The sequence below is a fragment of the Rutidosis leptorrhynchoides genome, chromosome 1 (genome assembly GCF_046630445.1).
Source record: "Rutidosis leptorrhynchoides isolate AG116_Rl617_1_P2 chromosome 1, CSIRO_AGI_Rlap_v1, whole genome shotgun sequence".
NCBI classification, from domain to species: domain Eukaryota; kingdom Viridiplantae; phylum Streptophyta; class Magnoliopsida; order Asterales; family Asteraceae; genus Rutidosis; species Rutidosis leptorrhynchoides.
Window position 1 is genome coordinate 438,755,994 of NC_092333.1, and position 18,251 is coordinate 438,774,244.

General features: G+C 35.5%; 1 protein-coding gene across 1 annotated transcript; it reads left to right on the top strand.

Moving 5' to 3' along the window:
* The first annotated feature begins 13,840 nt into the window (after positions 1-13,840).
* Positions 13,841-16,497, top strand: LOC139872700 (uncharacterized). The gene is made up of 3 exons (XM_071860629.1): positions 13,841-14,154; positions 14,748-15,489; positions 15,811-16,497. Exons 2-3 carry the CDS (start codon positions 14,813-14,815, stop codon positions 16,283-16,285), a joined length of 1,152 nt encoding a protein of 383 aa, XP_071716730.1. The 5' UTR covers positions 13,841-14,154; positions 14,748-14,812; the 3' UTR covers positions 16,286-16,497.
* Positions 16,498-18,251: the final 1,754 nt, after the last annotated feature.

Genomic DNA, 18,251 nt, shown 5'->3' on the forward strand with positions numbered 1-18,251 from the left:
TTGAAAAGATTTGCGAAATCAAATCTTTATATAAAATAAGATTTACAAAATCAAATCATATTTTATAAATCAAATCAAATCTTATATCTTATATAAAATATGATTTGCAAAATCTAATCAAATCTCTACATATTTAGATTTGTAAGTATATGTATACACATAAAAAAAACTTACTTAATTTATTAAACCATTAACTAGTGATTAATAAATTAATTTTCGATTAGAAGGTATATCAAACAATTTTACGATTGGCCTTTGTGTGTGACCGAATAGGATAAATGGACATTTATTATTTAATTTCATGGGCATATCTTCGGAATATATGTACCACGGTCAAACCACGCTCAAACCGTAGCCAACCCGAGAACATATTTCCAACAGACTCCCACTTGCACTGACATTAATAATATTGGTCTGTCTTAAAAGACACACCATGTGTAACAACTAGTCTGCTACGTTACACTCCTATATTTTGATTTATATCAATCATCCTTTTGTTCAAGATATCTATATGAACGTGTGACATGGTTAAGTGTCAATCATCATCGTTCAAGATTATGTTTCCCGATGGAGATCTGTGGTAATGAAATAGATTGCAATTGCATTAATTCAGTCGTAGCATGGCCATGCATTTAATTCACCACAAATCAACGAGGGGCCCAGAGATATCGCTTAAACTCACTTAAAGAAGAAGGAACAAATTGCTTCAACTGTATAGACATCCACCACATTCCATGATATACCCAATCTGCTCCCTTATGACCGGCATTTACGTACAGGGTTAGAAACTGGTCAAAGTATAACATAGTTTATGTCAGGATTTCTCATACATATCCACTCTAGGATAAATGATGTTGCCATCTTAGAGCTTGCCTTTTGACTTAAAACCATGAAGTAATGTCTAAGTGTGGTCATTCCAGAACCTTGAATCAACTATCAAGTTCCTCATGAATGTAGTTTCATATAAGCCTATATTACTACACTTCATAGCAGCCTTAATTCAATTCTCTCTTCCTTAGAGAATGACCGACTGTGGAAGTTTATGAAATGATATTCATTGGAAGTTAAAACATGCAAAATGAAACATGGCAATATACAATGAAATGATCGCATCGTGCGTATAATATAATCTCAATATATTAATCATTAGATCAATTGCAATATATATATTATTACCCAATGTTTAAAGTTTCAAACTTAACATAAAAATACAATCAAACTTTATCATCAATGACACGAATGCCAATAGACATGTTATGAGCATCATGCTTGGTATGTGGCAAAGGCTTGGTGAAAGGATCAGCCAAGTTCTTAGTCGTGTCTACTCTACTTAATAATATGTCATTTTCTGCTACAAGTTGACGGATGTAATGGTACTTTCTGAGTATGTGCCGTGTGCGCTTTTGTGACCTCGGTTCTTGAGCCAAGACAACCGCACTCATATTGTCGCAAAAAATCTCAACAGGATCATGGATTGTAGGAACCACACCCAGATCCTCGATGAATTTCTTTATCCACATGGCCTCTTTAGCAGCTTCATTTACCGCTATATACTCAGCTTCTGTCGTAGAATCAGCAATAGTACTTTGCTTGCCACTTCTCCACGTGACGGCTCCACCGTTCAACATAAATACAAATCCTGATTGTGAAGAGCAATCATCTTTATCTGATTGGAAACTAGCGTCAGAGTATCCTTTGATACTCAGCTCATCATTCCCACCATAGACCAAGAACATCTCTTTAGTCCTCCTAAGATACTTTAGAATGTTCTTGACTGCTATCCAATGAGCTTCACCAGGATTAGCCTGATAGCGCTAGTCATGCTTAGTGCATACGACACGTCAGGCCTAGTGCATATCATCGCATACATAATCGATCCTATAGTTGAAGCATATGGAGTCCGACTCATGGTAGCTGACTCCAAGTCAGAATTAGGACATTGAGACTTGCTCAATATCATTCCAGGGTTCATAGGAACGCACCCTTTCTTGGAGTTATGCATACCGAATTTCGTCAGTATCTTATCTATATATGCACTTTGGTTTAGCCCAATTAATCTCCTTGACCTATCTCGATAGATTTTTATTCCCAAAATATATGATGCATCTCCTATGTCTTTCATGGAGAAACATTTTCCTAGCCAAGCTTTGACATCTTTCAATGTCGGGATATTGTTTCCCATGAGTAATATGTCATCGACATATAGTACAAGGAAGACTACAACACTCCCACTAGACCTAACATAGACACATGGCTCATCTTCACCTCTAATAAAACCAAATTCTTTGATCTTCTCATTAAAGCAAAGATTCCAGCTACGAGAAGCTTGTTTAAGTCCATAAATGGACTTTTGAAGCTTGCACACACTATTAGGATACTTAGGATGTACATAACCCTCAGGTTGTGTCATAAACACATCCTCTGTTAGCTTACCATTAAGGAAAGCTATTTTTACATCCATTTGCCATATCTCATAGTCATAAAATGCAGCTATGGCAAGAAGTATTCTAATAGATTTTAACATAGCTACTGGTGAAAAAGTTTCATCATAGTCTATACCATATTGTTGCGTGTAACCCTTAGCCACCAGTCTGGCTTTGAATGTGTGTACATTTCCATCCATATCGGTCTTCTTCTTGAAGACCCACTTACACCCAATGGTTTTAGTACCTGGAATATGATTAATCAAGGTCCAGACTTGATTATCATGCATGGATTGGATCTCGTTGTCCATAGCCTCCTTCCATTTGATAGACTCAGGGCCTGTCATTGCTTCCTGATAGGTAATAGGTTCATCAGAATCTATATTTTTGTCATCACCCTCAAATATGTGTAAATTATATTTCTTTAGTGTTCGACGCACTCTATCAGATCTACGTTTGGGTGGTGGATGTAGGCCAGTTTCTCTTTCAACTGCAGGCTCGTCGACCTCTTGAGGAGAATCGATTCCAATATCGGTTTCCATGTCAGTCGATTCTTGAATTTCTTCAAGGTCAATTTTGCTCCCACTGGTTCCTTTTGATATGAAATCCTTTTCAAGGAAGACTCCCCTTCGAGACACAAAGACTTTGTTCTCAGTAGGGTTGTAAAACAAATATCCAAAAGAATCAGTCAGGTAACCAACAAATAAACACTTTTCATATCTGGGTTCAAGTTTATCTTGAGCTTCACGATGAACGTAAGCCTCACAACCCCAGATTCTTAGATATGAGAGAGACACAGTTTTACCATGCCATATCTCATAAGGTGTTTTAGAAACTTTCTTGGTTGGGATGAGGTTATTGATCCTTGCGGCAGTTTGTAGGGCATAGCCCCAAAAACTGATTGGAAGCTTTGTGCGGCTCATCATAGATCGAACCATATCAAGTAATGTTTGATTCCTCCTTTCAGCCACACCATTATGTTGTGGTGTTCTAGGAGGAGCTAATTGTGAGATTATCCCACAACCCCGTAGATGATCACGAAATTCATCATTAAGATATTCACCACCTCTATCATATCAGAGAATCTTAATTCTTTTGTTCAGTTGATTTTCTACTTCATTTTGGTATGCCTTGAACACTCCCAAAGTTTCAGACTTTTGTTTAATTAAATAAACATAACCATATCTACTGAAGTCATCAGTAAATGTAATGAAGTATCGTTCCTGGTGTCTAGTAGGCGATCTGAATGGACCACACACATTAGTGTGTACCAACTCCAACAGATCATTACCCCTTTCACAGTTTCCTGTGAAAGGTGCTTTTGTCATTTTTCCTAACAAGCAAGATTCACATTCGTCTTATGATGTAACATCAAATGATTCTAAAATTCCATCCGACTGAAGTTTTGCTATGCGTTTCTTGTTTATATGGCCTAAATGACAATGCCATAGATACGTTTTATCCAAAAAGTCTTTGGAAGAATCAACATTGTAGATTGAACTATCATTTAGCTTTGTTGTGGTTTCTAAGATGCCTTTACAAGGACTAGCCTTAAAATAAAACATCCCATTTTTGTGAACAAGTATTGATCCATTATCAAAACTAAAATCAAAACCATCATTAAATAAAGCATTAAAAGATATAATGTTTCTTGCCATTTCGGCACTGTAGCAAACATTAGATAAAACAATACATAGACCAGAATCAAAAGAAAGCTTGTATTCTCCAATCATGTTAACAGAGGCAACGTTCTTATTCCCCATGATTAGATTGAGCTCTCCGGTCTTCAGCTTCCTACTTCTTGTGAGTCCCTGCACATTTGTACAAATGTGAGTACCACATCCTGTGTCCAATACCCAGGAATTAGAAATAGTAGTATTGTATAGTTCAATCATGAACAAAAATGAAGGTACGGCGACTCCCTTAGCCCGTAGTTCATTAAGTTCCTTCAAGTACTTGGTACAATTGCGCCTCTAATGTCCTTTCTCCCCACAATGAAAGCATATTGCTTCTTCAGGAGACTTAGTTTGCGGGATCTTTGAAGTAGAAGAGTTAGCAATGCCCTTAGGTTTAGGTTTGAAGTTGGACGTGCCAACCTTACCCTTTCCCTTGTTCTTGCCCTTTGTTTTGTTTTTCTTCTTCTTGATCCCACCTTCACGAATGGCTAGAACAGTAGTTGCAGGTTTAGCTTTGGCCATGTTAGCCTCAGTAGTTTTCAACATGCCATGGAGCTCCATGATTGTTTTCTCCATATTGTTCATATTATAGTTCATAATGAATCCTTCATATGCACTAGTCAGCGAGTTCAGGATAAAATCCGTTGCAAGCTCCTGACTTATGGAAAAACCAAGGCGCTCCAGTCGGTCTATGTACCCTTTCATTTGTAGTACATGGAAACTAACGCTACTTCCCGTTGCCATTTTACAAGATACGAGAGCTTTCACGGTGTCAAACCTTTCTTGCTTTGCTTGTTGTTGGAACATGTCTTTGAGTTGGTTAAGCATGTCATACGACCCTAAGCTCTCCATGCCCTTTTGGAGCTCTGGAGACATGGTCACCAACATCAAGCATGCTACCTCATTAGACTCGGAACGACATTTTTCAAACTCGTCCCTAGCCGCTTGAGTAGCTCTCTATTCGGGTTCTGCCGGTAAGGGTTCCTCAATTGCCCTGATCTTTCCTTCCATCCTAAGAGCAATTCTTAGGTTGCGAAGCCAGTCCATGTAGTTCAAGCCCGTAAGCTTGTCCTTTTCGAGGAGCCCTTTAAGGCAGAAATTAGTGATTGATGACGGAGTAGGATTTGTGTTTGTTGTAGACATCTATCATATTTTTAAAGTAAGTTGTATTAGTTAGTTTGATATGTTTAATCCTTGTTAAGATAATTACCCAAGTGTGTTCAATATTCAAACAATTATAATTAACAAGGTTAAGATCCATATTTCACTTATGGTAACGACGGGTTTACCGCGGATCACCAATCATAAGCTATTTAGGTAGGTAACTATATTACCAATTTCATCCATTATGAAATTCTTAAGTTCTGCAGGATTTAGTGATAATCAATTATTTCAGTTGGCATGTTTAATCCCTTCTACGCTAATCCTTTCTCGTGGCGGGTTTGCCGTGAACCACGATTTCAGATTGTAAACCGTCCGTGATAGATACACGTGAAATCCGGCCCAAGACTCTCGGGTATCGCAAAATTCTAACAGGTAGAAGGTTCGGATGTGTGTACAACTCATGGGTAGCGTAAAGTTTACATTTAAAACGGGGTTTTGTTTTCTTTTAGCAAAAGTAGTTTATTCCATTTCAAAACATTTGCTAATTATGTATTGCGTGTTGCGTTTGTTAAACTAATTTTAACCAAACCATTTTAAGTGATTATTGTCTTTTGTTTCTATACTAATTTTCTAGCTAGCATGGCATAAACAAATAAGAACACAATAATAATCATGACACGCAATTATCGGTAGTATGCCTCGAGTACTATGCGTTTTTCTGGTGAGCCAACACACGGAAAAACTTGGTCAACTAGGGACATAACCTTGTGTGAGAATTGGCTCCCACTAAAACCGCCATCTCCATTAAATGCTCGGACGGGCCGCCTTGTGAACATCATCTTCGTGATTCCAATCTTGGTTAAATTATTTTACAAAATAACTATTCTATTTTCTATACTACTACAAATACAATATGAAAAAGAAATACGACATGCAAGTCGTTTAATAATTATTACATTCATCCCGAATAAATAAGAAATACGACATGCAAGTCGTTTAATAAATTATTACATTCATCCCGAATAAATAATAAATTAAATCACACAACCAAACATTCACACAAGGGTCTTATAGAGGCAAATACTACCGATTTCATTCAACAATCATATACATTACAAATGGAGTGCCAAACATCCATTTTATGAAACATGTTTCGATAAGGATTGATTTAAACAACACTTAATGGCACGTAACAAATATCAGTCCTTGTTTACATAACTTATGTATGTAAACCCACTTCATATTTTGTAAGTATGGTTTTCATGTCAAAACCATCCAAACAAACATATTAAGTGAATTAAAACATGTTCGAGATTTATCCACTTTAACAAAGCATAAAGTCTAAAATTAACAATTTTAATTTTCTCATGTAAAACATAAATATAATTTATGTACTTTAATTTCTTAAACTTTGAATCACTTTTAGTCAACATTCAAGTTACCTTATCAAATTTTCGGATTTTGGCAGATTCATACATGCAACTTCAGATGGTCATATCTTACTCATTTCTAGTCCGTTTTCGATGATTTTTTTTTTCAAATTTAAGTTCTTTCAGTTAGCTTTCAAATGCAATTGGTCTCATACAATAATGTTGAGTTTAAAGCCCCGAAACAGTCCATCAAAGACGGACTGTCCAAGCTGAAAAAAAAAATCTTAAATGAAAAAAATGAGTTTAATCCATTTTACATTTTGCCAAAATCCAAGATTCAACTTAGTATTTAGGAAACATAAAACATAAATCATGATACTTGTTTTGCATGTTTGTTATGCATGATCATCTCCAAGAATCATGCACAACACATCCATCAAAACTAAATATCATAAGAAAAGTTTGCTAAAACTTGTACAAGATGGCTCAGATATCACTGTTGGAGTATGATACAAATTCAAAGCAAGCGGAAGCATTTTTAAAACTTTACAAAATCATACTCTTCCACGGATCATTGTACAAAACTTTAGCAAACAAAATAAATTAACGAAACCGAACAAGAGAAGATTAGAATGCAACATTTGTAGCCTTTTGAAGATCGAATTTGAAAACTCAAAGAAGAGTTCCTCTAAACGGTAGACACCCAAAGTTCCAACCTTGCTTCGATCTATACCTTCTACTTAACGGATATTTTCTTCTTCGTTATTTCCACCAAAAACCGAACCCAATTATAGATTTCAAGTATTTTGGTTACTTGAAAATAAGAAAGAAAAATAGCATTTTTGTATGTGTGTTTTTGCATCTTTTTCATGACTTTTCAAATACCAAGACTTGGTATTATATATTACATAATTGATACAATTAATACATCTAGTACAAATGTAATAAATAAAGATTTGAAAAGATTTGCGAAATCAAATCTTTATATAAAATAAGATTTACAAAATCAAATCATATTTTATAAATCAAATTAAATCTTATATCTTATATAAAATATGATTTGCAAAATCTAATCAAATCTCTACATATTTAGATTTGTAAGTATATGTATACACATAAAAAAAACTTACTTAATTTATTAAACCATTAACTAGTGATTAATAAATTAATATTCGATTAGAAAGTATATCAAACAATTTTACGATTGGCCTTTGTGTGTGACCGAATAGGATAAATGGACATTTATTATTTAATGTCATGGGCATATCTTCGGAATATATGTACCACGGTCAAACCACGCTCAAACCGTAGCCAACCCGAGAACATATTTCCAACAAATTCAAAGTTTTTTAAAACTTCCATGTTGTAAGCTTCACACACTATTGCATTCTTAGGTAGTTTTTTTGTTACAGTTGTTGTCATCCACCACCACCAAGTTGTCATGTTTCGGTTCAACTGATGGGTTGTTTGGAACATAACCTTTTTTTTTTTTTGTTGAGCATTTGCCTTAGATCTTTTTTATAGGATCCCACCACATCACTAAATTTTCTTTCATCAGAATAACCAAATTCTCTTGTAAAACGAGTAGTATGGTTGGTTTTCACCCTATCCGAGTGGTTTGAGTTTCTTTTAGTTGTTGTGAATATCTTGATAAGTAAACCGTTGAACTTGATGCATTCAAGTGCCTTAAGCAATCTGTTTGCATCAGCAACCTTAGCGAACCGGACAAACCCGAACCTACTACCGTCCCTAAGTCTTTTTTTGGGTATGTATACATCTCTAACCGCATCGTATGGTTTGAATGATTTCCAAAGATCGGCCACCTTCCAATCTTCCGGGAAGTTAAAGAACATGAACGAAGTTAAAAGGTTTCTGCTTGAACTCTTACCATGATGCCCGTAGTCACCGTTGTACCTCTCCTTGTCTCCCGCCGTGCCTGCCCTCTCATTCCTCACCCTCCCCTCTCTCTTTCTCTCTCTACTCTCTCTCACACATTTTGCTTTGGTTTTTTCCATGTCTTAATATTTTAATAACAAATCCTTAGTGTTGTCATTTAAAATTTTATTTTTTATAATAACACAATACACAATTGAATTGGATTAAGATAATTCTATCATTCACTAATAAAGTCAATTAAAATTTCAGGAAATACGATATTTATTACTACAAGTCAGGAAAGTCAAAGATATATAAACCGTCCAACACTAAGTCACACATTATGCCAAAAAATGATGTTCAACTGATGTTAACTTATTGTTAATACGGACAAAACGTAGCATAACAAAACAATATAAAAGGTGTACAACTCAATAATGTAGTACTCCGTATTAAAGATTAAAGATAAACAATACAGAGTAACTTATAATTTATAATTGTTTTACGAGCATCTTTTATACTTGTATCTTAAAACTTAAATTATCTCCTTTGCACAAACATAACAGGTGGTATTTGTGAATACTTTCAATAGTTGTAATCACTTGCATCCATAAATTTGCTTGAAAACAAAGGGACTAATGAAAACGCGACATGTGGCGCGAAAATCACATGTGATTGGAAAAAAAAAAATTTCGAAAATTTTTTTTTTTTTTTTGAAATTTTTTTTTTCGCATTTTTTTTCGAAATTTTTTTTTCGCATTTTTTTTTAAAATCATATGTGATTATGCATGTTAATCACATGTGAATGTAAACTCAATCACATGTGATTATGCATGGCAAATCCAATCACATGTGATTGTACAATTCAATCACATGTGATTGTGCAGGTAAATCACATGTGATTGTAAAAAAAAAAAATTAAAAAAAAAATTTTTTAAAAAAATTTCGAAAAACAAAATTTAAATTTTTTTTTTTCAATCACATGTGATTTTCGCGACACATGTCGCGCTCTCATTGGTCCCTTGAATCTCAACTTAATTTATGGACTCAAATGAATATTCCTCATTATATTATTACTAATTACTAATATGAAATAAACTATGATTTGTTCTCTAACCATAAATCAGATTATAGTTATAAATACTTCGTCTTATCTTTATTTTTCAGCTTACTACTGTTGGTAATTATTTTACTTAGTAGTGTTTGTTTGAATAAAACCACGTTAATTTGATGGATTTCAAAGATTTATTAAAAACCTTTAACTATATTTTATTAAAAACTTGAGCGACATTTTAATTGATGGGCATTTAAAAAATTTAATCATCAAAAGTTTCACAAATATATATACCGTAATAAATGAATAAATGCATAAATCTATATTTTTTTTTTTTTTTGTAAGCGAGGAAACCCTCCTATGAACGTGCACATTGGCTCCCCACAGAATGTAAAACCTCGGGTAATCAAGCCCCCGAGCGCGAGACATGGTACCGGGTGAATTGCACATTATGTGCACCTTCTAGTCACACTCCCTTTTTGAACAATTTGGCATAGCCAGGAATTGAACCCGCGTGATGTGCTTCATTGGGCAACTAGGTATATATCTATCTATCTATTACGGAGTACATAACTCTGTCATCCTAGATTCCCAATTTTTTTTTTTTTTTTGAAAGGCAAGTAAGTTTTATATATATAAACGAAACAAACTAGTAAGAAGCTAGACAAGACACGAGACCACACACAAACAAACAAAAACTCGAACACAATAGCACGAGAAGAATATAGGAAACTCGCACACCCCTAGCCCAACTACCAAAGATCCACGCAAAATACCATACACGAAACCCATACACGAGAATCACAAACATACACGACCCCGAAATGAACACCACGACTAGTTATTGAATCTATGTTTTCGAGCCCAAAGACGCGCAGGAATAGCAACACAGATTCCCAATTTTTTACGCTGTATTTATCATAAAACGACCAAACATATGAGTCTCTGACATTGCGAGTACACAATGGTTGAGAGCTGGTTCCCAACTTAAAAATGGTAATCGGGTTATATTATCAGGTCCGTATGCAACCCGACCCGGATCAAAAAGAAAGACAGTTGGCCTAAAAGATATCCAAAATCAACCAATCAACAACTTCGCTTACGAAACACATAAGTCACCAGTTCTTATCCATACTCGCCACCTCATATGTCTCTCCTTTGCCACGTGCATGATGCCTCAACAAATATTTTAATGATGATGGTTTTAGCAATGCGACTATACCACTACATTCAGAACCTAGGATGACAATTTAACGGGGGTTAAAAAAAATTTCAAAACTAGTTATATTTGAAGAGTAATTTAGTGGCGGTATACTTTTAAAAAATCTATAAATTTTTTATATATATTAAATTTATTGGTGTTCTATACAATTTGAAGACTACATTTTATAATTTTTTTTCCAAAGTAGTGGGATTATAGGACCCCACCCACTTACATGTACAATCGCCCCTGCCTACTTTTATCCGATAATTTTTGTAAAATTTTTATTGTGACCTAATTATTCACTTTATTAGATTTCTTTTTTCGAAAAAACTTAAACTTTTATTACATGAAACTTTCACAAACCAATTAAAAAAACCGATCAAGACAAAGTCGAAAGCCTCAATACGTCTCGCCTCTAGCGAACATAACCAAACAGACAAACCAAAAGAGAAAACTAAAGGTGAAATAAACCGAACAAACTACGCAACCGGACAACAAAATAGGTATTCAAACAATTTCAACTAAAAACTCCAAGAGGTGCTTGATGTTCGAGTTCAATCGAACAACATAACGAGTCTAAGGGCACCTGAATGTAATTGTGGGGTTAATCTAGAACCTTAAATCTATAGAATTGTAGTTGTGAAGATTCGTTTTTTAGCATTCAATGAGCATCTTGAATTTCATAAAATTTGGGAGCAACATAATCCTTACATAAGGCTATCTATTCAACTTTCAAACATTAAGATACGCTTCAAATGTGGAGGGAGATTTAGAATTTTCCAGTAAAGATTCTAGTTCAATCTCCATATACTACAACTTTAGAGCATTGACTTCATAAAACACAGGGATGACATTATTTGTTCAAATACAATACTTCATATACGCATGAAAAAATAAATGTTCAAAAAAATATAATTGTAAAAATTTGAAAGATCGAGAAGCTATACTCCGTAATATATTAAGACACTACCTAAGTTTATTATTTTGTTTTTGTATGCCACCTGCATTCGAGAAAACTTTTGTAAGACACCTAAATATGTATTCTGTTTATTTGGTTTCAAAACAGCTCAAAAAACGCAACAAAAACGTAATAGAATAAAAAGCTCTTGGTTGGATGATTTGATAGTTGATGCGGAATCAAAGAAGAAAATTTTGGTAATTTTTGCGACCACTCTTTGGACTTTATGGAAGCTTCGAAACAGTGTTGTTTTTGGGCCTTCTCCTATTCGGAAAAACGGGCTCTTTGACTTTATTCGTGATATTTCTTTTAGCTGGTATTGTAATAGAGGTCGTAAAAATGTTAATTGGAACATGTGGCTTCAAAAGCCGGTGTAATTTTTGTATTCTTTTTCCCCTAGCTCCTTGCTAGTGGTTTTCAATAAAATCTTGTTGTTCGAAAAAAAAAAAAAAAAAGATAGAATAAAAATAATCATGTATATCAATATTATTTTTGTATTTTTCAAGTACACGGTATTTAACAATTGATCATTAATTAATTAAGGACCCGTTATAACTCATATCAATATTCTTTCTTCTCTCTCTAAAAAAAGCTCTCCGTACACTCCATTTCATTCTCACACGGTGACCTAATTTATTCAGCCGCCAACTTATTCTCTTCTCAATCAACTGCTCGCCCTTTTGTAGCTCCTCTGCTGCTATCATTCCCGACCACCAGCATCTCGCCGATGGTCTGGCTTTATCGTTTTTTTTTAATAAGGTTCAACCATCTTATCTTCTTCGGGCGGTGTGTTCTTCTTCTCCGTTCACTTTTCAGTGACCAGGCGACGATTTCATGTAAATCTTCAAGGGATCTGGGATCCGGGTGTGTATGGGGTTGTATCCTTGGTCTGTCCGTTCCGTTCGAAGGTTATTGTTAGCCCTGCTGCGTTTGAATGTCTTATCTCTTTACCGTTTCTTTCTTCTTGGTAGTTGTGGGCGACTAGTTCCGATGGAACTCTGCACCCATATTAATTAGGGTCCGGCTTTTTAAAGGTAAGGTTCATTTTGTTTGGAGGTTGCGGCTTCCGGTGGCTACTGGTGGCAGTTGGCGGCTGCTGGCGGCCAGTGGTGATTGCTAACGGACGTTGGTGGCTCCCGGAGGCTATTATTGGTGGCTGTCGTTGGCCAGTAATGGCTGACGACGGCTGATGGTGGCTTCTTCTTGTTGATGAAGCTGTTGGGGGCCGCTAGCGTTTGCCGGTGGCCTACGATATAGCTGGTGGTGGTTGGATGATGCTAGCAGCTACCGTATCTACTGGTGGCAGCCGGCGGAAATTGGTCGTTGTCGGTTGACTGTTGGAGTCTGCGGATTTCATGCTTTAAAAAAGAAATAAAAATTATAAAATCTGAAAATTTGGTGAAGGTGGCCTGGTTTCTTTACTGTTCGAATCTGCGTCCTGTCTGTTTGATAGCCGTTCGTGTGATTCGTTCATTCCATTTAGCCTGTCGCCAAGTCTATTTGGGTGGGCTCGAAGTTGTTGCCGACGTTGTTGACTTGGTCGGCTTCAGAAAATTGACGTAGGCTGGGGTGATTTCTCGGGGTCTTTTTGTCTGCCCGAACGGTGACTGTTACTTATTCAATGGGCTCGGTATTTCTCTGGGATTGTTATTTGGAGGGGTTTATCGTTTTTCTTTGATTTGCAGGCCTCGTGTTAGGTGTTCTTGGGTTGCCCGATGAACGTTACTTCCGTGTGGCTTTTGAGGAATGGTGGTTGCGTGGTTTGGATACGAGATCGGGTTTTTATGTATGTTCTTGATTTTTTGTATGGTGGTCGGGTGTTTGTTAGCAATTTAGGGTAGTGATATTTCCACTTGATTTTTTGATAGATCCACTTTTATTTGTGCATTAACAGTTGTACAGTACAAAAAAACTGATGCATGAAAAAAGTGAATATATCAAAAGCCTAAGTGGATTTATCATCACCTATTTATATAACAATTTCAATAGCGTTCGCTCTGTTTTTTCAACGTTGTTGTCTAAGTGTGTAGGACGTGTAGAGCGAACGTCATTAAGTTTTGATCGGATTTGACCAAGTAATTTTCAACATATAGGTTGGATATGTTCAATGTCACCCATTTGATAAATATTTTTTTTGCCAAAAAAGAAAAAATTGGAAGAATTAAAATTACATTTACATTTTAAAATTGAAAAGAAAAAGAAAAAGCAAGACGAAAATAGAACTTAGAAAAACCAAGCAAGTGGATTGCTGGGACAAAACGATTGTCTTTGTTGGAAGTTACCAAAGAATGATGATTCAAATTCAACATCATCAAAAAGCAGCAGCAGCAGCAGCAACAATTAGATTCATTCAATTCAATTAGATTCACAGCACAATCATCATCTTAATTTCACAATTTCTTTCACACTCAGATCAATCAATCTCTATTATCTTTCTTTCAACAATTAACCCACTTTCCAAATTCCAATCAATCTCTATTATCTTTCTTGGTAATATTCTTTCCTTCCTTACTTTCAGTTTCTTTTTCTCTATAGTATTTATATATTTCTTCACTGTATATAATCAATTTCTGTATTTGTGTATGTGAGCTTTAGCTTTTATTGATGCTATTTGCCTACTGTTTTTTAGTTTTGCATAACTTTTTGGGTTTTTTTTTTTTTTTTAATTACCCGTTTGTTTTATTTGATTTTTAGTGTAATTGATTCTATATCTTTTTCAGTGTTCTTGTTTCATTAAATTTCTCAAAAAGCTTACATCTTTTTGACTTACTGATGTTGGGTTAGTTATTTGATTAAGGTTTCTTTAGTTTCCCAGTTGAAATAAGCAACCTTTTAAAGAAAATATGAAACTTTTTAATTGAAATTTTCTCATGAACATTAGGCATTTAATTGATCTGAAAATGGTTAAAGTATATAATATATAATTTGAATTAAATTAAAATTTGATGTCAAAAACAAACCTTAGTTTTATGCTATTCATTTGCTTGTCTGGCTTTCATTTTGTAAGTTTTATCTTTCGTTTGCTTATTTGCGTAATTTCATGGTAGAAATATTGTTTGATCTAATCAAGTGATAAACTTTAGGTGAACCATTGAAGCAATATAATATTCTTGATGAAATGAATGAATGAATGAATGAATGAGTAACAATGGCAGCAGCTGAAGCAAGAGCAGCATGGCAACGAACTGCAAACCGTTGTTTCGTTCAAGAAGATGCAAAACGAGCTCCAAGATTAGCATGTGTTCCTTCGTTATCTAAACAAGTAGATAAACGCCCTCCGACAAATGGAATTGACGATTTCGCCCCTCCAACTGCCAACTCGAGATACTCGAATCTCTCTCCAGATTCAAGATGGTGGCTTCAATTGCAGCCGCCTAACTACATGCACCAACAGGGGTTGACCAATGAAAAAGTCAACCCAGTGGAGACCGAAAATTCTCTTCAATTTGTCGACATTATGGATTCTCAGTCAACTGTCAAGGTTGACTATGTAGGTGAAGAATCGTATGAGTTTGTGGAAATGGATTCGGTTTTTGAAAAAGTGGATGATGAGTTCAGTTTGGACTCAGAGTTTCAGTTGCCATGGTGGCGATTGACCGATAAAGATGACCTGGCGTCCTATGTGGCACAAAAATCACACGATTTTATTGAAAATTGTGATCTCCCTTCACCGCAGACAACAAGTTTCAAAAGTACGGATGATTTATCCCCGCATAAGAAAGATGAAGTTCTTACCTCCTTTGGGATTTCAGCGCCACTAAAATGGCAATGTCAAAATGCACCAAACGTACACGCCATCCGAAATGTCAGTTTGGGGCCGGTCAGGTACAATTTGAGCTTTATAGTCTAACGGGTCGTGACTAAGGGTTTGTTTACTTTCTGATCTGTGCTATTAATTCAGTAAATAAATTGTTGTTTCTTTGTCACTTAATCTGAAAAATGACCGTTTGTAGTAGACATAGAAACAGAGACCCCTTCGAGGCATATGGAAACGACACTCAATACAAAATAAAAGTAAACAGCCTTAAAGGACACATAATTACAAATGTTTTTATGATTCGCATAATTCATTATCACATAGCCACTTCTATAAGGCATGTTTAATCCCCTGTTCATATGTATTACTCATTATTTCCATTTTTTCAGCCCATTAAGCACGCAAAGCGGTGACATCACTATTAACGAAGGTTCAAAAGAAACAAACTTTGAGTTGGACGATAGCAAACGTAAGCTATTAGAAGCTCTGCGCCATTCACAAACACGAGCACGTGAAGCAGAAAACGCAGCGAAACAAGCGTACGCAGAAAAAGAACACATTGTAAAGCTCATCTTCAAACAAGCATCACAATTGTTTGCGTACAAACAATGGTTTTATCTTCTACAACTCGAAAATCTTTACAACCAAATAAAAACCAACAAAATCACACCCGCCTTCCCAACCCTACAACGCAAAAAAATACGTAGAAACGTGCAGGTCAAGAAATTGCGAGTGAAACGAGGTATTTATGTTCCGTGTTACAAACATGATTTAGGTAAGTATGCTGTGGCGTTTGCTGTTGGATTAGGGCTGGTTGGTGCGGGTTTGCTACTTGGGTGGACAGTCGGTTGGATGTTCATATAATCGACGTAGAAAAGGTATGTTTATGAAGTAAATGTAACGCTTAGTGTACATAGTTTTATTCATAAGATTAGGTGCAGTGTATAGTTTTGTAAGGAGTTAGTGGTTAAACTTTAGTGTATGTTGTGTATGACCTCTTAAAGATCAAAATTGTACTCCTTATTAAATAGTTTCTGTATAAATTATAGTTGGCAACCTATGTTGTTAAAGCGTGTTTAGCAGATGATGTATATCTTGTTAAATCATTACAACAAAGGGTTAAAATGATCACGGATAAAACCCACTTGGGGGCAATAATGGACCCTAAGCTCACATACAGATTCGGGATTTAGTATCGTCTAGCATATTTGCCCTGCCGGGTAAACCTATATATGTACAGGGAAAATTTCGTCCGTTTTATATATCTTGTTCCCTTGCAAGTACTACTCTTGAGGTTCTGGATTCAAGTGTCGTTTAAACAAGTTCTGATACATCAAACAAAACTAACATTATCGAAATGCAAAGCTAGAAACAATTTTGTATGGTAATAACATGTATAATAAATTCATAGATAAGCTTAATAACATGCATCAGCAACATAATAATCAAATATGTAACTCCAAATCCATTTTTCACTTTTAAGTTGCTCTATTACCTTGTATTGGATGATCCGGTTAGCAGTTTATGTGGGAAGTGTATCAATACATACATAGGCTTAATAGTTTATTGGATTACAGGGTATTTTAACTTCTATGTGAAGTCAATATTACTATAATTTGGATTGGAATTACCTTTATATTTACTATGGAGTGTTTTTATCATTAATATAACATTCATCAAGTATTATAAAACACAAAAAGAAAAATTTACAGTCAATTTACATTGGCTACGTGCCTATGTCAACTACTCACCAACACCAAAAAAATACCTCCACCACTACAAGTGGTCTAAGAATGATTTTAACACGGCGTCACAAGGTCTCCGTCATCCTGCGTGGCAAATTTTGACGCCCCCTAACGCCTTAACGCGACGTTAGGGCTGACGCGTCAGGGGCGTCATTCAGCAAATTGACAGAATTAAAACGCGTCAGAACACGCGTCGAGTTGTAATTGGTCCACACGTTTTGACCGTTTTCAAATGGTAATCTTATTATTTAATTATTATTGTTTTTAAATGAATTTTTTATCTCTATATAAATCCATATTCACCATTCATTTTTTTTTTTAAAACCAAAAACACACATCTTACGGTTCATTTCATTCGCATTTAATAATTTTAAAATTTATGGAGTCGTATCCACATCATTTTGAATCCCGATACGGAAGACGAGCTAGTTGTTCAACTTATTCAAGAATTAGAAGAAGAGTCCGAGCCCGAGCGTATTCTAAGAGTTCGAGGATACATTACGAGGGAGCTTGAGTTGCCGCGCAACGTTTGTGGGATGATTATTTTAGTGAGACGCCAAAGTATACGCCGCAAAATAGAAGCCATTTTCGTATGCGGTGTCAATTATTCCTCCAAATTACGTATGGTATAACTAATTTCTCTAATAATGAGATTCTCGAGCATTTTAGTTATTTTTCTGAACGTGTAGATGTTGTTCGGCTCTATGCCAATAGGCGTATGGAACCACTGTCGATATGTTCGATAAATATTTACAAATGAGTGAGACATCATCAATACTATGTCTAGATCACTTTTGTAAATGTATCGTCACTTCATACAAAAGTCAATACATGAGAACTCTCAATGCACATATGTTGCACGATTATATAGTGCAGACGAAGCGAAACATGGTTTCAAGGGTGTCCTTGAGAGTATCGATTATATGCATTGGGAGTAAAGGAATTGTCCCCTCGCTTTGAAAGGACAGCACACATGTGGTGATCACAAGAAACTGACAATTATGCTTGAAGCATTGTCTTCATATGACTTATGGATTTGACATGCTTTTTTTGGGATGGCGTGTTACAATGATGCAAATGTTTTT